The 23,459-nt window shown below is 47.7% G+C and overlaps 1 protein-coding gene across 2 annotated transcripts in view; it reads right to left on the reverse strand.

The window, feature by feature from the left end:
• The window catches only part of DOCK1 (dedicator of cytokinesis 1), a 544,856-nt gene that overhangs the window by 411,151 nt on the left and 110,246 nt on the right, over positions 1–23,459 (reverse strand). For both annotated transcript variants that reach the window (XM_012505804.2, XM_003280960.2), the window contains exons 13-19: positions 20,150–20,275; positions 15,773–15,897; positions 14,319–14,417; positions 12,670–12,742; positions 7,327–7,430; positions 6,760–6,943; positions 1,227–1,324 (exon numbers count right to left, since the gene is read on the reverse strand). In XM_012505804.2, the coding sequence (XP_012361258.1) occupies positions 1,227–1,324; positions 6,760–6,943; positions 7,327–7,430; positions 12,670–12,742; positions 14,319–14,417; positions 15,773–15,897; positions 20,150–20,275 (809 nt within the window). The remainder of the gene's footprint in view (positions 1–1,226; positions 1,325–6,759; positions 6,944–7,326; positions 7,431–12,669; positions 12,743–14,318; positions 14,418–15,772; positions 15,898–20,149; positions 20,276–23,459) is intronic.

The raw sequence follows: 23,459 nt of genomic DNA on the forward strand, positions 1-23,459 counted from the left end.
TCTCTTTCTGCAATCACCTCTCCTAGAGGGTGAGGAACTGAGGCAGCAACACATAGACCTTGCTGGAGAGTCTATGCTTACAGAACGCCACATGCCAGTGACCCCCTTATCATTCCATAGCCAAAAACAGAACCAACTAAAAATGGAAATTCACTTCCTCACGTACAAGGAAAAGTTGCCCCAGCAAATTGTGGGGTATCTGAGAGCAGAGAAGAGCCTAATACTGCAGAAAATATCAGAACCACAAACAATTACAGAACAAAGAATTCCAGAAGCTGAGTGCTCCCAGGGACCTCAGGCCATGTAATCTGACTGCCCTATCTCATAGATAAAAATGCTGAGGCCACAAGGGTCTGAATAAATAATTACACCCGACACTGCTGCAGAGCGTCCCATGGGAAGAAAACGGCCCAGACAAGTCTCTCAGTGTCGTGATCTTTCTACCACACCACAGACCTCTCCTGGTCACTTAAGGAGGATCTCAGGGAGTCATAAGCCAGGGCTAGTACGAATGCTGATGGCAGTAACAAGGATCACGACAACAGTAAAAAGACCTGAGGCTCCACAACGACCCTGCAGAAGGCACTACTGTTACCCCACTTCTCACGGCAGGGGAAAGAGAGGCTTAAAGAGGCCACCGAACGTTGTGAGTCCTGCAGCAAGGACCTATAGGAAGAGGACACAGAACCCCCGATGAGGTTGACTGCAAAGCCAGTCCCCTTCACGGCTAACCCAGACAGTCACCCCAAACCAGAAGCCAAGAAGCACTCTGTGCACCTAGAGGTGTATGTCACTATTTTTTTGTTTTGTTTTTTGGAGACGGAGTTTTGCTCCTGTTGCCCAGGCTGGAGTGCAACGGTGCGATCTCAACTCACTGCAACCTCCACCTCCCAGGTTCAAGCGATTCTCCTGCCTCAGCCTCCCGAGTAGCTGGGATTACAGGCATGCGCCACCACGCCCGGCTAATTTTGTATTTTTAGTAGAGACGGGGTTTCTCCATGTTGGTCAGGCTGGTCTCGAACTCCTGACCTCAGGTGATCCGCCCACCTCGGCCTCCCAAAGTGCTGAGATTACAGGCGTGAGCCACCATGCCTGGTCCGTATGTCACTATTTTTTAAAGAGAGTATAACCACAATGCTATACTACCTTTGGAGTCACTGCCTACTTCTGTTAATATACATTAAAAAAAAAAAAGACCCAAAAAGTCCCTTTGGGCTCCACGTTACCTTCACTACTTCACCACCATCAACTTTCATCAGCTGCCTCAAGTTCTGCTGCAGCAGGCTGGTGTTGGAGCGCCACTTCAAGAGCCCCAGAAGGTCCACTGGAAACAGAAAATGACAATCAGCTCTTCACAAGCAAGAACTCTGTTCTGTCTCTGTGAATCATGCATTACGTGAGGTTCTCTATAAAATTTTGTGAACAGAGAAATCAACCCTATTTTAAAAGATTCACCTGCTATATATTCCATTCCTTTGTAGCAACATACTTAACACCTAGTACGTTTGAATTCATTATTCCCAATGACATTTACCATGAAATGATTTCTGTGTAGAAGCTTTAAAAATGCATTTGGGGAACTGAAAAAGAACTTGTCTTTCCATTCTACAAGAAGGCAGTTTCAGAGCACCACAAGGCCTGAAGACGCCTGCTCACCCAGAAAGTGCTGCCCAGGCACTGGATACCAAATGGTTTGTTTTTCCTGCTCAAGAACAAGCTGCTATCTTTTTTATAGATAATATAAATAAAATAACTAACACAAATTAAAGTACTGAGCCTGCAAGGTTAGGAGTCCCCGCAGCTACAGTAGCTCTTGACAACTGAGACCACGCCCGCACTGAGGTTCACGCCTGCACTGAATAAGCTTCCAGCCCTCACCATGTCTGGATTTCCACAGAAGTTTGTGGTTCTTATGGTTGTGTTTTGGTTTGTTGCATTTTTTATAGAAAAAGTAAGGAATGAATATACTGGTTTTTAAAGATTCAATGTGGAAGAAGACAGTGTCCAGAAATGTTTTTGTTTAAGGCATCAAGATATTCTTTTTTTTTTTTTTTTTTTTCCTTGAGACGGAGTTTCGCTCTTGCTGCCCAGGCTGGAGTGCAATGGTGCAAACTCAGCTCACTGCAACCTCCGCCTCCTGGGTTCAAGAGATTCTCCTGCCTCAGCCTCCCAAGTAGCTAAGATTACAGGCGCCCACCACCACATCCAGCTAATTTTTTTTGTAGTTTTAGTGGAAACAGGATTTCACCATGTTGGCCAGGCTGGTCTCGAACTCCTGATCTCAGGTGATCCACCTGCCTCAGCCTCCCAAAGTGCTGGGATTACAGGTGTGAGCCACCATGCCTGGCCCAAGATATTCTTTAAGGTTAGAAGACAGGATCCAAAAGCTCTCTAGGAAAGTACATAAGCCTACCCAATTTTCTCCTGAAGTTATATTAACATCCCATTACTTGAAAAAATACCATTAACAAAGTACATCTAATTTACCGTTATGCTTGAAAATCAACTTCAGCTACAGAAGCTGTCTCCATAAAAGAAAGAATCAAAAAACAAAACCCTAGTTAACAATGAAGAAGAAAAAAAACCAAAAACTCTAATTGTGACTATAGGTAGAAATTCAGGAAATACAGACATCCATTATAACTTCAGCATCAAACTGTACAAAAGGCATGAATGCAATAAGCTCCAAAACAAGTATAGCTGACAAAGGGAAGAGTTAAAAATAGGGAGACAAAAAAGAAGCACCCAAAGGTCCTGTGGAAGATGCCCAAGTGTGGGCTTAACCACCAGCACACAGCAACCACTTGGCCTGGGGAAGTAACTTCACCTCAGTGTTCTCATCTGAACCATGGGTACAGTGTTGCCTGATTCACAAGGTGGCTGTAAGAATTAACTGACATGACCTGTAGAAAGCACTTAGCAGAATGCCTAGTCCAAAGCACAAATGGCAGCAGTCATCCCAGGAGAGGATGACGAATTGAGCAATCTACTTTTTTTTTTTTCTTTTTTTGAGACAGGGTCTCACTCTGTCATCCAGGCTGGAGTGCAGAAGCACAACCATGGCTCAATGCAGCCTCTAACTCCCAGGCTCAAGCGATCCTCCCACCACAGCCTCCCAAGTTGCTGGGGCTACAGGCGCATGCCACCAGGCACAGCTAATTTTTAGTAGAGATAGGGACTCGCCATGTTGCCCAAGCTGGTCTTAACCTCCTGGGCTCATGTGAACCTCATGCCTCAGCCTCCCAAAGTGCTGGGATTACAGGTGTGAACCACTGCACCTGGCCAACATGTCTTCATTTCTAAGTGAAAGTGAAGTAATGGAAAAGGCTCCATCCTGCCCAGACACACTCTTGGTCCTAGGGTTAAGGGAGATTTCTATCTCACAAGAATTACCAGTATTTCCTTAACAGACAGTAATAATCTGGATCCCTTCATTCAGAGTTGGTGGCATGCTGTATTGTAAGTTTGAGACAAAGTCCAACTGGGCTGATGAGTAGTAAAACACCTTGGAGCAAAGGGAGTGTTGGAAGAAAACAGGGCTTGTCCAGCCCCCATGAGGCTGCTCAAGGCAGATGAGTCCCACCCTAGGCCCTTATTACTGGGACTCACGGCCCATATTCATGACTCCTTTCTAATTATATAGTCAGTTAATGAGAAGAGGAATCACATCTTATACTTCTTTCATATCCCCCACAGCATCTAGCATAATGCTGAGGACAGAGAAGTTTAATACAAACCTCAATGAATAATTCAGCCACTGCGTTTCCCTAAAGTAATAGAGCTTCGCAGGAACAAATCATGGTTTCAGAAAAATGATTCCCTCAAATGAGAATGTGGGAGTCGATGCTTAGATGCCATTTGGGGCAGCTCCATCTTGTACACACCTGACATGCCACAATCCCGAGAAGGGGAACTGTGGCTGGTGAGAAATGAAAGGCAGACTTCCCATCAGTCCTGGTGAGTGGCATCACATTGGAATTTCCTTGTTGCCCGGCAACAGCTGCTGCTGAGAGCAGGGTGCCCTCTCCCTCACTCTGGGGAGGGGATTACTCTGCAGCTGGTGCGACTTAAGGAGCTTGAAGATGAAAGGAGGGATCGCCACTGACCCCACCCCCTGGGGGGATGTCCTGGTCCACAGTCTCCTTCTCCAGGGTCATAAGGGTTAAGAAGGATTCTGTGGATGGGCCTCATCACCTAACCGCAGCTCAGAGCATTGCTTTGAATGGGGGAAGGATGAGCAAGTTCCAAGTAATGACTTCCAAGCATGCTTTTGGAACATGACCCAAGTATGAGATGATGGCTTCCTGCACCATGAGCTCTGCAACACATGGCACCTACTGAAATGCTAAAGTGTGGCCCACCTGGAAATGTCACCTTTGGGTTAAATTAGGCTGTGGATGCTGTCATCTGTCAGGCGAGTGGAGCTATCAAGGCCACATCCAGAGACTAACATGTCACAGGGGAGTATCCTTTCCATAACCAAGTCCCAAGTTGAACCCCGCACTGCTGACCACATGATATGGTTTGGCTGTGTCCACATCCAGATCTTATCTTGAATTCCCACATGCTGTGGGAGGGACCTGGTGGGAGGTAATTGAATCACGGGGGCAGGTCTTTCCTGTGCTGTTCTCGTGACAGTGAATAAGACTCACGAGATGTGATGGTTTTAAAAAGAGGAGTTCCCTGCACAAGCTCGCTCTCTCTGCCTGCTGCCATCCACGTAAGACATGACTTGCTCCTCCTTGCCTTCCACCACAATTGTGAAGCATCCCCAGGCACATGGAACTGTAAGTCCATTAAACCTCTCTCTTTTGTAAATTGCCCAGTCTCAGGTATGTCTTTATCAGCAGCATGAACATGTTCCCTGGGCACACCCTAGCAGGCTCCCTGTGCATTCTCTCCCTTCCCCACTGCACAGCTACATAGATCCCACCCCCAGGTATGGCTTTGCATTTCCTCATGGAGACCACTACACAACCACAAGCAAGGACCCTTCATAAATGGTTCAAGACATGTATGCAAATGGAATATAAAATTATCCCAATAGGCTTAAGGCACTTGAGAGACTTACTGCTCCCACACCAAACAGTTTACTCAGCAGACCCACAGTGGGAAAGTGTAGCCCAGAACAAGAGTGCAAAGTGCAGAAATGGAAAGATCCAAAAGCATTTGACCCAGGGCTCACATGCCCAAACACACAGCACACTCGGTGCACGCTCCACTACAATGTCCTGACTTCCAGACAATGGCTTTACTTTTGTCCTGTGTTTATCCTATTAAAGTCCAAACGATGACTGTCCCTTGGGCAAATCCAAAACTACTGCCATGATTTACGGACAATCCCCCAGAGACACAATTCATGACAGCAACAGATATTAATAATCAAAATCCATTATCAGGCAGTTAAGAGGAAAAAATTGGATTTTCAAGCTCTGTTTCAAGAGAGCATAAAGTCACTCTGCACAGCTGTGATACGGCTGCATTTGGAAGATGCAATTTTTAAATGTAGGATTTCTGCCTCTTCCAAACGGAGTGACAGCAACAACATCAGTGTGCTCTGAATAAGAAGTACCCCTGGCTGGACAGCAATGTCACTGGAGAGGGTGCAAGCAGTGGTGGTGCAGGCACTCAAAGCGGTGGTGGTGCAGGCACTCAAAGTATCAGCCGACCCCCGCACAAGGGCATGGCACCAGCTGATGGATGAGCGATCTGCCACATTAAGGCTGAGCTTTGGGGTGTGGGAATCAGCAGGGGGTGCCTTATCCCACAACACAAGGAGGGCTAGAAAGTATCATCCAAACCAGCTTTTAAAAATAAACTGCACTCCAGCCTGGGGGACACAGCAAGACTCCGTCTCAAAAATAAAAATAAAAATAAATAAAATAAAATAAAATAAAGATAACTGGTAATTATCTCAGAGAGTAGCTGAGAATGGGGAAGACATAAAGAGGGAGGTGAGCTCCCAGCCCGCTGTTCATGTAACCCTCACTAAGCCCTCTGAGGCAGGCACTATTCCCATATCAACAGACAAGGAAGATAAGACTCAGAAACGTGCAGAAGACCGTTGTTCAAGGGCATCGCCAGGGTTAACACAGGGCTATGGTCCGATTCCAGGTCTTTGGTCTGACTCCAAATCTTGTGCACTTTCCTTTATGCCACGCTATCTTCCTTTCGCCAAAAATCATTTTAAGAAGTAAATCCATTGCTTTATCTCCCTTTAAGAGTAATACAGCTGGGCACAGTGGCTCGTGCCTGTAATCCTATCACTTTGGGAGACCAAGGCGGGAGGTTTGCTTGAGCCCAGGAGTTTGGGAATAGCCTGGGCAATAAAGTGAGACCTCATCTCTATAAAAAATAAAAATAAAATCAGCCAAGCATGATGCTACACACCTGTGGTCCCAGCTACATGGGAAGCTGAGGTGGGAGGATCGCCTGAGCCTAGGAGGACAAGGGTGGAGTGAGTTGAGATCACACCACTGCACTCCAGCCTGGGCAACAGAGCGAGAATGAGACCTTGTCTGAAAGAAGAAAAAAAAAGAATAACCCTCAGACCAGAGTAGAAGTGTGAATTTTAAATGACAACAAATGAACAAATACCGCCTTCTATGCATTGATAGATCATCACAGCCCGATGCAATGAATGCCTTACGGGTGACGTTCATGCACCTACGGAGGACACCTCCACACAGAAAGGAGCATGGAAAAGACAGGACTGAGGCAGAGCTCCTGGGGTGAATGTGTTTCTCCTCTCGAACGCACCGTTCTGGGTCAGTTTGGTGGAGCACACAAGCGTGGAGATCTGGAAGGAGTCCTTGCTAATGGTGCAGCTCCCAAGGCTCTGCATGCTCTTGCCCGTGGCCGAGTGGCCCTTTTCTTCCAACTCCGCCTTCGTGGAGGGCAGACTCAAGTACGTGGCTGCGTCTTCCAGCTTCTTCGCTTCGGCCTGTGGGTTTAGTCATGCCATATGTCAAAGGCAATTCACAAATAGCAACACACCATTTTTGCCATCCTTTGTTATCCCCAATCCTTGTAACCATCATAATTGCTTTTTATCATATTAAATACACATTTTAATGATTTCCCTTATTCCTGCAGCATAATTCATGTTCATGGCATTTTTATATGGTACCTATTGTTATATTATATATCATCTTTTCCCGTTAGGAACAACAAAAGGGGTGGTCATCGGAAATGTTCATTTACATAATTAAATGTAGCTAGATAGCAGCTTCCTCACAATGACGGGAAATGTCGGTTCAGGTCAGGAGGCCCAGAAAAGACTGAAACTGTTTATAGCAACAATATTGCACCAGTGCAACCAGATACCTTATAGACGATAAGATCATGCTCTCCGTCTCGCAGGGTGGTACCATCGTATCTCATCAGCTTGACAAATGCTAGTGCAAATATTTTCTCAGATTTATCCTTAGCTGTAAAACAAAAAACAAAAAACAAAATTGATGATTGCCTTCAATTATCATGACAAAATAACATTATAAGAAGCTACAAAGGCTACCTTTATGAAAACAATTACAAAATTATACGAACAGGTATTAAAGTCAATCTAATAAACATATGGAAAAATGGACCATGTTTACAAGTAAGAAGACTCCTAGCATAAAGGGATCAGTTGTTCTCAAATTAATCTGTAAATTCAAAGCCATTCTAATCAAAATCTCACAGAAGAGATTTTTCCTGGAACGTGAAAACGGATTCCAGGATAAAGGGCCAAGAAGAGCAGCACGGTCTTGAAGAAGGCAGAGGAAAGCCCGCAACACTAGAAAGTGGGAATAACTGTAAAGTGACAATAAGAAAGACCATGTGCTTTTAACCTAAGACACCCAGACCAGCGGAAATAAACAGGGCCTGGAAACAAGGGGCCACAGTAAACGACAGAGGCTGGGAAGGGGCAGACCATTCCACCAAGGAAACTGCGCGTCAACACAGAAAACTAAAATCAATTCCTGCCTCGCAATATCCATCACGTGAATTACCAATGGACTAACGACCTCAATGTGAAATTGTCCTGCCTTTGGCGAGAAAGTTCATCCCCCAGGTATCTGCATGTGGGGCTCACTCACTTCATTCAAGTTTCTGCCAAAATGTCACCATCTCCAAAGTGACCACATCTTGTCTAAAATAGCCCATTAGTCACCCAATCACCCTCTTTCCTCTCACCTGATTTAGTCTTCATGATAATTCTTATCACTACCAGACGTGTGTTTATGTGTGTGTGTGTGTGACAGAGAGAGACAGAGACAGAGATACAGAGACAGAGATAGAGATAGAGACAGAGACAGAGATAGAGATAGACAGAGAATCTTGTTGATATTGTTGCTATTTATTGTTGGTTTCATCCACTGGACCCTGGAATGTAAGTGACCTTTTGTTTTACTGCCATTTCCCAGTACATGAAATAGTGCCTGGTGCCCAACAGGTACTCAATCCATATTTGTGCCACTTTGGGAGACAGTCAACAAACAAATGAGCTTTCAGATGATAAAGAAAACAAAACATTGTGGTTTCTTAAGGGGTCACAGTGACAACGGGGACAATCCAATTTATTAGTCAGAAGACATCTCTCTGAGAAGCTGGACAGCACATAAGCCAAGATGTCAGTGCTGCAGGAAGAGGGGGACCTAGCGCAGAGGCCCTCAAGAGGACCAGTGTGGCACATCTGGGGACAGAAGACCAGTGTGGCTGGTGATAGGCAGAGAGCCAAAGGCGGGGAAGGACTGATGAGCCAGGACAGATGAGGAACATGGACTGAAGAAATGGATCTGCCAGAAATTCCTCAAGTTGGAATCCCAGTACAGCACAGAAACAGAGGACCAGAGCTGGAAACTATTTCTACAATTACAGATTCCGAGCTTTCTCTTTATAGATGAAAGGACAGAGATCAGAGAGGGAGAATGACACATCCACCCGCCTTGAGTCAGCGGCTCAAAATATTTACCCTCAGATCCCACTACCCAAGACAATGTGGCTTATTGCCTTTGCCTTCCTGGTTGTGCTCAATACATCCTGGTAAATTAAATGGTTCCATGAATAATCAACCAGCCAAAAAACACAGGAAGAAACAGAAGTAAAACATATGTACCCTAGGATTCTAAAAAAATAACTCTGTAAAAGGGCACCAGAGCACATAAAATATTTTAATATTCAAATGGCAAAGAACAGAAGAGTTCCTCCTAAGTTTGGGTGGACTTGGAAACAATGAAAACAAAAAAGACATGCCTCCATGAAAACAGCCAGGGTTCAGAAGGACGTGTGACCATAATGGTCAGCAGATGGCTTCTACTGACCCTACCAGTAAGTAGTACAGTAAGTGCACCTTTTATTAACATTGTGCATCTTCACGTCCGAGAGATGGACTGCTGTTTACTGCCTGCTCACTAGCAGCCATCATGAGGTGGATGGTTTATATGACAAGTTTACAGAACCTTAGGAACCACAGTAAGGGTTATGTGTTCTGGAGTGTGGGTAGAGCTGCCCATTCCCTAGGCCGCCCCACCCAACAAGCCCACTACAATCAGGGAAAACTCAGCTCCTGGCCAGCTGGGCCTGAGAGCTGCAAGTCTGCCCCGCTCTGTGGACCACACGGTCTGGTGCACCTGGAGTTGCTGACAGGTTGCTGGAAAGGTATTATGTTAACCTATCGACACCAAACTTTCCAATCCCAAGGACAGATCCCAGGTGAGAAATCCCATCACTTGTTCCCTTTGCTAGCCTCCTCTTCAGGGTAGCAAGCGGGGACCAATGTGGCCTCAGCTCCTTCTATCTGTTTCTGCCCCAGGTATCTGCATGCAGGGCTGGCTGGGGAGGCCCCAAAGGCCATGGTCAGTGGCTGACATCCAGGCTTTCATTGGCATCGAACTTGCGATGCTCAACATGTTTCCAAAATCCCACAAGCTGTGGCCACGGAGACTTCATTTATTATGCAAATGTGCCCTGGTATGTTGGGTGATAGCATCTTGTCTATAGTGAGTACTTAAAACTGACAAGAAAAACAAGGATTTTGAAAATTAAAATGCTACAGGAGCTATCGCTCTGTCCTAGTATAATTTATTAATTAGAGAGAACGAGCTTGTTAAAAGACGGGAGCGTGATTTTGAGACGAGTCCTCTGTGGATTCCAGAACCCTGTCCTCACCCTGTTTCCTCCGTGGGCCTCAGGGTAATGTATGCATGGAGCCCTAGAGGGTCTGGGGCACACTGCAGCCCACTAGGCTGGCCCCCGCCATGCCCTCCATGCCTTGGTCCAGGACACACCTGTGCCCACAGCCACCCCCATTCCACCAGCACCCTCCGCTCACATCATACCTCTGCCTAATTCACGTGATACTCACAGGCTGCCACGCCCTAGCTGCTTCTTGCAAACTAATCTCAAACCTCAACACAAACCTAAGCTCTGCAAGAGGGGAAACCCCAGCAGCTTGTCGTGTATACAGCAGGAACTCAAAGCCAAAGGAAAGAAGTGGCCTCGCCACTCCCCCAAGGCCTTGGAGCATAAGGCTGGGGCACAAGGACCTGGGTTAGAACCAAGGCTCTTCCACTGACTACTTGGGTGCCTTTCAGCCCCTGACCTGGGGTTTCCAAGCCCCAGTTTCCTCATCTGTAATGTGGGAAGTAATAATACTGATACCACATGGGAATCTTGCGAGGACGAATCCAAATAACACAATAAACTTCTTGTGTCAGGCACATGGTAAGAGCATAGTGAACGATGGCCAACATCTGTTAATAGTTGTTATTATCCTACAGCTTCGGCCACCAAGGATGTTGTGTACCATTAGCAGATCTGACTTGGTCTGGGGTCTGGTAGCCTGGATCTGGTCCTGGGGTAAGGATGAGATGGCAGGGAACTGCCTTCCAAGCTGGCGGCCTTCCTGACCCTGCTTCTCCCGTTAGACATAAACCTGGATGCCCCTGTAACTGAACCCCTGACCTGCGTGCACTGTTGGGACAGGACAGGAGTGCAATGATGCTTTCGGCAGCTGCCAGCCGCCACCCACCCCCCGCACTCCCCCGCCATGCACCACCCACCACCAGGCACCCCATGCTGCTTGAAACCCCTCCAGTCAGCCACATCCCAGGCCAGGCCTCACCACACACATCTGCCATTGACAGTCGTGGGCTGGCACCCCAGCTCTGCAGACCTCACACACCAGGCCTCTCCAACTCCCCTGAACAACAGCAGGCCCAAGCTTCTCAATGGTCCCACAAGGTGGTCTACACACCATAACATCATGACCATGCTCGTGCATTTGCTCTCCAGGCTGCTCTCCTGCAGCCCCCCTGTCCAGGCACACCCACCCCACATGGAGGGCCCAGGGCAGGCCAGGCTCCAGAAATAATCAGGTGAATGAACACATTATCCCAGCAGCAGCAACTACAATGGAGCCCCTATCCATACCAGGCACCGTGCCAGAAGGTGGCCAGCCTCCACCTTGCCTGACCTTCAAGAATACCCTAGGAGGAAGGTTTATGTACTTTTTGTTTTGTTTTTTGTTTTTGAGACAGGGTCTCACTCTGTTCCCCAGGCTGAAGTGCAGTGGTGCAATCACAGCTCACTGCAACCTCCGCCTCCCAGGTTCAAGCAATCCTCCTGCCTCAGCCTCCTACAGGTACACACCGTCACACCAGGATAATTGTTTTGATTTTCAGTAAAGATGGGGTCTCACTGTGTTGCCCAAGCTGGTCTCAAACTCCAGGGCTCAAGCAATCTTCCACCTTGGCCTCCCAAAGTGCTGGGATTACAGGTGTGAGCCACAGCGCCAGCCAGAAAGGTATTCTTACCCTCAAATGAAGATACAGAAGAGGCTCACGCTTAAGCTCCATCCAGAGCACACAGAACCTGAAACTGCCCACTGCACGGTGCAACCCCCACAGGGTCATCAGTGACAAAAGGGTGGTCTGCCCTCCACACCACTCTTTTCCTTTAACTGCCTGCAGCACACAAGCCTGTAGCCAAATCTCTTTGTCACTTATTGTTCCAAATATTAATATGTCTCAGTTCCCAATGCCAAAGAAACACACACCCTGAAAGACAGGAATCATGTTTTCCTTCTGTGATATCTTACTGACTAGCACAGGGCTACAGCTTTCGTTGACAATTAATTTAACAAAATGTGATGGAACAAACTTCAGTTATCAATAATACATTCTTTTTGAAGGAGAGTGATTGAAATAGCAGTTCTTTCCTCCTGAAGTCTTGGCATCATGGTCAGCATCACAGAAGTGTCTATGAGAAAAGCCATCCCTGAGCTCCAGACAGCAAGGGCCACCAAGGAAGACAGAAAGGGCTCAAGATTTCCAGTTCCTAGACAGGAGGCCTTAAGAGCCCACGTTTGAGAGGTATTTGTTACAGCTCGGTAACTTTTCCGATGGATGGCACGGATGGATGACGAGTCAACATGGAAGACTGGAAAGCAAAAGAAAGACGGGGACCAGCAACACTGGGTAGGAGGAACTGGAGAAGGAAATCAAGATCTCCTGAGATGTGCTCAAGGAAAAAGAGAGAAGAATGTTTCCAAGGAATAGGTTCCGGTGGGAAATGAGCCTTATTGTGTTACGATAGCAAGTTCCAGAACAACTGAGAGTGGCCTCTCGCGCTTTCCCCCAGTCTCCCTTAAAAATACTTGGGGGAAGAAAGTGCTTGACTACTCACAGTCCTGTGATGACCTGTGGCGGAAGGTAAACCGAAGGTGACTGCGGTTAACGTCCTCAATGGGAATGGCCACCTTCAAGAATTGAAACAGAAGTTAAAGCACTGTTAATCAGTATCATCCAGCGTAACAGTTTTATTCAACTGGAGCTATCAGGTACGACTGTAAATATTTCTATACTGCGGTGGCAAAAATACTGTACATCCAGTCCTCTATATGATTTTTCCAAAGACAAAATGCCTCTGCAAAATTTGTATCGTAACAGCTGCCAAGCCAACTGACTCCGTGACACAGCTAGATTTTTTTTCTGAATGCTCTGACCATTACTATTAAGATTCTTATTTCTTTCTTCTTCTTTTTTTTTTTTTTTTTTTTTTTTGATACAGAGTTTCGCTCTTGTTGTCCAGGCTGGAGTGCAATGGCTCGATCTTGGCTCACAGCAACCTCCGCCTCCTGCATTCAAGCGATTCTCCTGCCTCAGCCTCTCGAGTAGCTGGGATTACAGGCATGCACCACCACACACAACTAATTTTGTATATTTAGTAGAGAAGGTTTTTCCATGTTAGGCTGGCCTCGAACTCCTGACCTCAGATGATCTGCCCACCTCGGCCTCCCAAAGTGCTGGGATTATAGGCGTGAACCACCACATCCGGCCAAGATTCTACTTTTAAACATTGCTGTTTTTGGGCTGGGCATGGTGGCTCACGCCTGTAATCCCAGCAGTCTGGGAGGCCAAGGAGGGTGGATCACTTGAGGTCAGGAGTTCGAGACCAGCCTGGCCAACATGATAAAACCCCATCTCTACTAAAAATACCAAAAAAATTAGCCAGGCATCATGGTACATGCCTGTAATCCCAGCTACTCAGGAAGCTGAGGCAAGAGAATCGCTTGAACCCAGGAAGTGGAGGTTGCAGTGAGCCGAGACGGCACCACTGCACTCCAGTCTGGGTGACAGAGTGAGACTCCATCTCAAAAAATAAAAGTTGCTGTTTTTCTTCTTAGCCCCAACGTGGAAGGGTCTACACTCCTTCCACAGCTGTGGTGACCTGGCCACAGCTGCGCCAAGAAAGCTTTCCTGTTGTCACATTACACTCAAAGAAAAAAGACCTAATACACGCTGCCTCTAAGCAAAAATTGTCCCTAATTCTCACATCAAACATCTGTATTCCAGAGCCAACCCCTGGCCTGGTTTTCAAATATTCAAGCTCTCGGTGGTGGAACAGTGTTTACTCCATCATGGAGATGTGAGCACGCTGCATTATGAAAATGCACCACGTCAGAGCTACAGAACAGGATCCGACTCCCCAGCAATGACCTCCACAGGCTGGCAGCTCGGTTTTTTTGTTTGGTGTAAAGACAGCATGCCACACATAAAACAGTACTGGGAAGAGAAAGACAATAGCTATCTTAAAAAGACTCTGTCATTTGTCTCCATGAAAGTCCTATTTTTACGTCCGAAAGGAGATGAGAGTAAATGTATTCTAAGAAGTGCCAGTGTGGTTCCTTAGCAACCTTGAATGACTTTGCTGGGAGACACTCTGCCTGCCTAGAGCAGCTCCTGGGCTGAGGAGGATGTTAGGATGTTTCCTTGGGTTACAAATGAGCATTTCATAATCAGCACCATGTGATAAAATGACCATGTAAATAATACCTTAACAGTCTCAAACCAGCGTGGCTGCTTTACTTGGTAGTAAATCACAGATTTGTACTCTGAAATCGCTTCATCACCAGCACCCGGGAAAATCACATGCTTTAAAAGAAGACATAAAGAGCTCACATAAGACCTCATAGAGCTTGACACCATATACATCTCCCACTATATATGCGGGGGGGACAGGTACGCTCCAAGAACACCAACACACCCCACCACAAATGAACGTGTTCCCAGCAAGGGAAGCACAGATCCACCTGAAGCCAGCGGCCAGCTCCAACCCCTGTTCTCACACATTGAAGATCTTGATGGTTATGACACATGGGGATGACACTGACCTCTAGTCCCCCAGACCCTCAATCCTAATAACTTTAACATTAGGATCTGCAGGAAGTTGCCTGATCCATCCCTAGGTCTAGGGTGAGGGACTGTAGACTAAAAGGTGGGAACCCTCCCCTCCCCTTCCTCCAGCCATGAACACCGTTTGCTTCACTCCAACCAGAAAGACCAGTGGCAAGGGCAGCACCTATGTTTCCAGGGAGACGAGGCAGGCAGTGATGCTGGATGGGGTTCACCCAGAGAGAAAGACATCATGCTTCTCTTGGTGACACTGAGCCTTAGGCACAACTCCGTGGGCCCAGAAAAGCCCAGTCCTCCAGCCCTGGTGCAAAGAGGCACCTCACAGGGACAGCAGCTCTGGTTTGACCTCTGGGCATCAGAGGAGGCAATAGCTTCTGAGTACCTCCCAGGTGGACCCTGCAGGCTGCTATGGCCACGGAAGCAGATCTTCATGACCATCGGTAGGTGGAGCATGAGGTCAGAGCTCCGGCTGTCATGAGTAGGTGTTCAGTTCCACCCCTCACTAGCTCTCTAACCCTGAGCAATTTAATTGATTTCTTAGGGCCTTCGTTTCTTCATCTCTCAAATCGTTAACAATGGTATCTGTACTTCTAGTGTGACTGCTAGACCTTTAGGCCTTGGGCTTATGACAGCAAATGAGACTCCATGATAAGGTTAGGCAAAGGTGGTCAAGACCACAGGGACCTGTTCGGGCACGGTGGCTCATGCCTGTAATCCCAGCACCTTGGTAGGCCAAGGCGGGCGGATCATTTGAGGTCAATGTGGTGAAACCCCATCTCTACTAAAAAATATAAAAATTAGCCAGGCATGGTGGCACACACCTATAGCGCTCCAGCCTGGGCAACGCAGCAAGACTCCATCTCAAAAAAAAAAAAGACCACAGGGACCTCCTGAGATAGGCCAGCTGCCAGGACTAGAGGACCCCAGGCCCTGCATGGCAAGCTGGAGAAAGGGAAGCAAGAACCAACGCCAATCCCAAGAAACGGGATTCCAAAGCCCCACCTGTGACGCTATCTATGCTGTAGCAGAACCAAGGTGAGCACTTGGCAAGTAAAACTGAAACACTACAGATGAGCGCTCGCCACAATAAATACCTCTAATCGTTTCCCATCCTCATCATACACAGACACCGTGACCTCCACGTTCTTCGCTGTTGTTTTGCTTCCTTTATCAAAATCTCCTTGAACTAATGTTACGTAGATATCATTTCGAACATCACCTGAGGGGGGAGAAATCATACATTTAAAAAACAATCCATTATTAATAGCGTAATTGTGAATTTTGCAAGACTGTCTACCTATCCTCATAGATTATTACAAATACATATTAGATGATTATGAAATATTTTCTACAAAACAGTCTTACCATTTAAATACATGACAAGAGCAATTTTCACCATGATAAAATTTTCTAGAAAGAGGAAAAATCCCAGTTTCTAATGATCTGCTTGGTTCTCATCTGGGCAAAGGACACTCTACCCTTCTTGGGGCAACTGACAACCAGAGGGGCTCCAATACTGCTAATGGCATCCACGGCCCATGGTAGCCCACACCATTGTCCCCTGTTGGACGGCTGGCTACGGCTGTCTGAGTCCTCAGTAGCCAAGGAATATCACAGTATCCACTGGCACTCCCAGATAACTGGCAAGGTTGCCTCCTATGCATTCTTCTTAAAAGCATGACTCCAAGAGTTTAACTAAAAGCTGATTAAGAATGAGGACCAGCCAGGGGAGGTGGCTCACGCCTGTGATCCCTGCACTTTGGGATGCCGAGGCAGGTAGATCACTTGAGGTCAGGAGTTCAAGACCAGCCTGGCCAACATGGTGAACCCTCATCTCTACTAAAAATATAAAAATTAGCTACAGGGCGTGGTGGTGCAGGCCTGTAATCCCAGCTACTCGGGAGGCGGAAGTTGCTGCGAACAGAGATCCTGCCACTGCACTCCAGCCTCGGCAACAGAGCAAAATTCCGTCTCAAAAAAAAAAAGGAAAAAAGAATGAGGATCACCAGCCTAGGATCAGGGAGGAAAAATGCGTCTAGGGAGAAACTTTCTGCAGGCTCTTCCCTTCTGGCAGGCAGCTATCAGGATCCTGAATGCGGACCACAGAGAGAAGAACAAAACAGACCTGCCTATTTTAAAGTGAGATGGGCTTTTAATTGTAGGGGGAAGAAAAACCGCAAGAAATGAGCTCAAGACTCTTCTTCCTACTGAGAACATAGGAAGCCCCTGGTAATGGCCCGACTGGGAGAACTTCACAAGCTTCATTAGCAACATGATTTAGAAGAAGCCTCGTTCCCAGCCACTGCTCCTCTGCTGCCTGCCTGGCCACCTCCCACGCCCTGACCACCCGCTCTCCCAAGGAGCCAAAGAGGGGTTCCGTCAAGAGCGGCAAATGCCATTCTGGCTGAAGACCAAGGACCCCTTAAGGAAAGTAACTCTCTTTGCTCCTTGCTTTCTTGTTTTTGCTTTTTTTTTTTCTTTTAAACTGCTCTATTTTGGCTTTTAATGTATCCAACTATTAAATTAAGCTTCCATTTAAAAGTCATTATCATAATAATCCCAGTGGGTTGCTACCAAGCCACAGTAGCCGTGTGGAAGGAGGCGCGGCTGCCGCCCACTGACACTGACCACAAGAGAAATTAAGAACCGTGGAGCATAGGACGAGGGGTAGGCGCAAGGCCGCCCAACCAAGACTTGCTGCTTATTCGCTGTGTGACCTTGGACAAGTCACTTAGCCTCCAAGGCCAGCACCACTGAACAGCCTCATTGATAAGGAAGCCATAAACTACACGATCTCTCAGCCTAAAAATTCTATCAAGGCACAAACACCATCATTGAAAAAGAACTTCAGGGCCGGGCGCAGCGGCTCACGCCTGGAATCCCAGCACTTTGGGAGGCTGAGGCGGGTGAATCGCCTGAGCTCAGGAGTTTGAGACCAGCCTGGGCAACACAGTGAAGCCCCGTCTCTACTAAAATAAAAAAACTGGCCAGGCATGGTAGTGCGTGCCTGTAATCCCAGCTACTCTGGAGGCTCAGGCAGGAGAACTGCTTGAAACCGGGAGGCAGAGGTTGCAGTGAGCTGAGATCATGCTACTGCACTCCAGCCCGGGTGACAGGGAGAAACTCCCACAGCCTCACTCCCAAGTACACCTCGAGTGCGTTACTCCAGGGCCAGCACAGAAGTAAGACCTCATTTACAGTAGGCAAACCCCATAGATGGGCATTCACCATAGACCCTCATCAAATGCCTCCCCAGGTTACAGAACATTCTGGGGAAGAAGGAACTAGAAGGAGACATAGTGGACTCCTGCTACCTTCCCAGCTCAAAGAAAAACTTGGCATCGCCTGCCTGGATCCTTCAGGACTCCAGGAGTCCAGCGAGCCACGAGAAAGTAGCAGAGCAGGACGCTGGGTGACAGGACAGGCTCTGCGCTGTCCAAAGAAGATGCGCATCCCCGCAAACGGCAACAAAACCAGGTGACACACAGGTTCTGCAGGCTAAAGGCAGGGAGACAGACTGATAACCGCCCACACTCTCTCTCTCTCTAGTGCCCACAGCCTGGTCAGTCATTACTCGGCCAACAGAGAACACAGATGACCCACCCAAGCTAGAATCCCTTCCTATGAGATACATACCCGAGGACTTAGCACATGGAACCTGCCAGAACAATGGTCAACTGTATCATTTCCCTATGAATCTATCATGAGATGATCTACAAGTTTAGACTTACTTTTTTTTTTTGAGACAGGGTCTCTCTCTGTCACTCAAGCTGGAGTGCAGTGGTTGTGATCATGGCTCACTGCGGCATTGACCTCCTGTGCTCCAGGGATCCTCCCATCTCAGCCTCCCTAGTACCTGATACTACCAGGTACTACCTGGTGCTCACCATCACACCGGGCCTAGACTTAGTTTTTAAGTCTATCCATCATAAAGGAAACACTATTGGCATGAACTGGAAGCTTCTGAGTTTCCCTTTGAACATGAGGACATCCTAAGGACACCAAGATACATGCATATTGCCAATTGCTTCATCCTAATTTATAAATCTGCATCTCAAATGCAAATACAAATAATAAGTATACAAATTAGTCCACTCTCATTAATAAACCTAAATTAATTTCCTGCATATAGACTGGACACACACAAGTAATAGCTTCAGAATTGACTAAACGTCATGCTTTTCTTCCTGTACAGGTAAGCCTAGCTATTATTTAGCCTAAGCAATTTTGATGTCTTTCATTCGGATTTACCAGACTGACTATTCAACGACCCACACCAGCCCTGAAAGACAAAAGGAGTAGAAAGAACATGTCTTGAAGTTGCACTAAAGTAAGCAAAGCAATAACTCCTACAGCATGCACCCTGAATAGCCACCACTCTCCTGGCTATACAGCACAGGCCTATAAAAGGAGGCCGCATTGAATATGGGGTAGTTTGTCCCTGTTTCCACGGCTCATTAGCTGAGCGACTTTAGTTTACAGCTTAATTTGGATAGGAATTAACCCAACACCAATTTGTGGGCTTCCAAGAACCTCACGTGGTTCAACTTGGTTTTGTTTTGAGACAAGGTCTCAATCTGTCGCCCAGGCTAGAGTGCAGTGGCATGATCTGTGCTCACAGCAACCTCTGCCTCCCAGGTTCAAGTGATTCTCCCACCTGAGCCCCCCAAAGTAGCTGGAATGACAGGCATACACCACCACACCCAGCTAACTTTTTTATTTTTTTGTCAAGACGGGGTTTCGCCATGTTCCCCAGGCTGGTCCCAAACTCCTGAGCTCAAGTGATCCCCCCACCTCAAACTCCCAAAGTGCCAGGATTACAGGCATGAGCCACTACACCCGGCCAAGCCACATAAGCATGACTTGCAAACCAAAAAGTATCACACGGATATAAAGGATACAAATTAACATGCTTCCAAAGATCTCTTGATGATCAAATCAGATTATTATGAACGTTATTTGGAAACTGAAAAGTATTATGTAAATATGAGTTAACACGGAAATCCTGTTATTGGTCAGTTTAGATTTCACGACTTAGAATTCATGGAGCAATGCCAGTATAACGTACACTACCTGAGCGGGTGCAGGCACAGGCATTTCCATTCAGCGACCACCCAACCCTGCCACTTGCCCTAAGGTGGGCTTCACATTGGGCAGCTCCCTTTCTGACCTCTTTGCTTCTTTCGACCTGATGTCTACCCAGACATTCACTGGGTGCCCACACCCCCCTCACACAACCCTTGCAGTTGGGGAGAGCTGATCCATCCAGGGGTACAGGGGGCCAGGAAGCATATTCTACCACTCCGGTCACAGCCCCATGATCCATAACCATGCTGGGGCTTACAGGGTCACCTAACAGGAGCTGAGCCCTCTCCTTGCCAGAGCTCATACATGATGCTGCCCACAGGTCATTCTCCGTGGCTGGCTACCCTCATGCCATGCTGAGAAGCCCTGAACGAGCCAGTTCTTACCAGGCATGATTATCTCCGGAAACCCTGTTTTTCGAGCCACAGCTGTGGTCCTGTCCACTAAATGCGGAAACTCTTTTCGGATCTGATGGATATCTCCAGGAAGTAATTTCAATGTTACCCACAAACCTGAAAAAACAACGGATGCTGTTAAGTCACATTTTATCCTATGCATTTTTAGAAGTTTTCACGAAACCAATTTCAATGAGTGAGAGACTTTTAATTCACAATTCAACATCTCGAGAGAAAAGGTGGGTATATGAGAAAGAGAGGGGCAAGGCAAAAGGTGCTTGTTGTAGGGACTCCATGCATCCAACGAGCTGGGATGCCAGCCCTGCCCTAGGGTGACTCACAGACAGCTGAACGCACATCAGCAGCCACTGTGCACCCACTGTGCTGCTGAGGAATGCCAAGGACCAATGTCTCTTTCGAGTGGGTAGACATTTAAGATAAATCAGCAGGCCACCTTTTTCTGGGAGGGGGCTGAGAACTCTGTCATTTTCTAGTCTCCCAGGAAAGACAAAGGCAGGGGAGGATTCTGGAGGTGAATTCATAGCTTCGAGAACCCATCAAAGTTTCAAGTAGCTAAGCAGCATCACACAACCTGGGTGAGCAGTGGAGCACTAGGCTGCAGGGCCACCAGCAGGACAGCCGTCCCCAGCCAGGACAGGGGCAGCCTGTGGAGCGCAGGCCCTCTGTACCACAGTGCCACAGCAAAGAAAACAAAGCTCCAGCCGCTCTCGGCTCTTTTCTCCAGGAGAGAAATGAAGACTTTCAAAGCCTCTAAACCTAGATGCCAGGGGTATCCTGGGGAGAGGGCAGTAAACCCGGTGGGGTCTATGCGTAAGGGCGTGTGTGCGGGATATATGCGGGCTCTTCCTCCCTGCAAGGCTGACAAAGAACTGTGGTTTGTATAAATACTGAGTAGCAATCAAATAGGAGGTGACAGTACGAGGAAACAAGCCAGACACTTCCAACAAGTCAAATGCAGGGGCAGGCAGGGGCTTGGCCTGAGCTGTCTTCTGCGACGGCATCTTGTCCCCCCATGGGAAGGGGCTGGCACTATAAGCCAGCACATGGGGGTGCTCTGTCCCTGAGGCCTCAGTGGGGGCTGCCTGCTTGCTTCCCCCCACTCAGCTCGATAGGGCTTCATCTGCCCCTCAGAACATCAAAGCCTCTGTCCTCACTTATGCTACTAGCATGGGTAGGCACGCATGCCTGTGGCTGTGCGTGTGTCCGTGTGTGTGTCTGTGTCTGTGTGAGTCTCTGTGTATCTGTGTGACTCTGTGTGTCTGTGTATCTATATCTGTGCATGTGTGTCTGTGTGTCCACGTGTCTGTGCCCGTGTGTGTCTGTGTGTTTGTGTGTGTGTCTCTGTGTATCTGTATGTGTGTGGCTAAATCTGTGTCTGTCTGTGTTTCTGTATGTCTGTCTGTATCTGTATGTATGTCTGTGTCTGTGTTTATGTGTATATCTGTATCTGTGTGTGAGTGTATGTATGTCTGTGTGCGTGTCTGTGTCTATATCCATGTGTGTATCTGTGTCTGTGTGTGTGTCTATATGTATATCTGTGTGGGGGGGTGTCTGTATCTGTCTGTGGTGTGTCTGTGTGTGTGTGTGTGGTGTCTGTATCTGTGTGTGTGTGTCTGTGTGTATGGTGTCTGTGTGTGTGTGTGTGGTGTATCTGTGTGTTTGTGGTGTCTGTATCTGTGTGTGTGTCTGTTTTTATGGTGTGTGTATTTGTGTATGTGTTTGTGGTGTATCTGTGTGTGTTTATGGTGTCTGTATCTGTGTGTGTGTATGTGTTTGTGGTGTATCTGTGTGTGTTTGTGGTGTCTGTGTGTGTGTGTATGTGTTTGTGGTGTATCTATGTATCTGTGTGTGTGTGTTTGTGGTGTCTGTATCTGTGTATCTGTGTGTTGTGGTGTCTGTATCTATGTGTTTGTGGTGTCTGTATCTGTGGTGTATCTGTGTGTGTGTGTGTGTGTGTGTGTGTGTGTGTGTGTGTGTGTGTGTTTGTGGTGTATCTGTGTTTGTGGTGTCTGTATCTGTGTGTTTGTGTGGTGTCTGTATCTGTGTGTGTGTTTGTGGTGTATCTGTGTGTGTTTATGGTGTATCTGTGTGTGTGTTTATGGTGTCTCTGTGTGTGTGTGTATGTGTAGTGTATCTGTGTGTGTGTTTGTGTTGTCTGTATCTGTGTGTGTGTGCGTGTGTCTGTGTTTGTGGTGTTTATATCTGTGTGTGGGGGGGTGTCTGTATCTGTCTGTGTGTGTGTGTGTGTGTGTGTCTGTGTTTGTGTGTGTGTGTGCAGCTGTCCCCTCTTCAGATGCCTCCAGAGCAGAACCCGCCCTCCATCACCCTCAGCTCAGCTCCCTGCCCTGGGTGGAAGGAACTGAGACAGTCACAGGCCTGTCCTCCAGCAGCCTGCCTTCTGAGCAGCCCTGGGAGGTAACTGACAGCGGTGCCGGCACCTCAGGCTGTCCCTGACGGGAGCAGCTCTGCTTGATTCAATCCCACACCTCATGCCCTGTCCTCTGGCTGCCCACTCCTGTATCCGCTATCCTGGAAACGGCATTCTCCTTTGCATAGATTTCCATTACTTGGCGCTGAGAAGTCAAAAGTCACGGATGATGTTTTGTTCTTTGCCAGCTGGTGAAACCCCCTTTCCTCTTGCTATCTAGTGAGTCCCTCTAATTTATTCAAAAGTAGCTACTGAGCACCTACTATGTGCCAGGCAAATACTGGGCACTGCACCTACTGCAGACATAGGGCAGACCCTCACGATCTCCCCTGCCAGGGGTTTAGCTTCCACTGCCAACAGTCAAACGCTAACTCCACAGTTTCTTAGAGAAACACGCAACTGCGAAGTTCTCATGGGAGAAGTCCTGAGTACACTGCAAGGCATCCTGGGACCAGTCTCAAGGGTCACAGAGTAAGGTACTTTGGGGCTGAGACCTGCAGGAAGCGAGGGAACTGCAGACCTGTCCTCACCCAGGGGAGGTGGAACCCCCAGATGCTGTGGTAAGCCAGTGGGGAGGCTGCGGTAGCAGGCACCGTGGTCTATCTGAAGGATAGGGGCACCCAGAGCGGGGATCAGGAACAAGAGTCAGGCTCTGACCTGACACCCTGTGGCTACAGGGAACGGGCAGGCAGGAGTACAGAGCACAGTGGGGATGGAATCGCAGCAGGGAGGCCACCGCATGATCCTAGCTGGCTGGCAGGGCGTGAACGCCATTATGGAGGGTGGGAAAGGGGACCAGCGTGAAGGTCAAATCAGCAGAACCACGGGGAGTTGAGATAGGAGGAGGCGCAG

Source organism: Nomascus leucogenys, chromosome 3, assembly GCF_006542625.1.
Source record: "Nomascus leucogenys isolate Asia chromosome 3, Asia_NLE_v1, whole genome shotgun sequence".
Taxonomy (NCBI): domain Eukaryota; kingdom Metazoa; phylum Chordata; class Mammalia; order Primates; family Hylobatidae; genus Nomascus; species Nomascus leucogenys.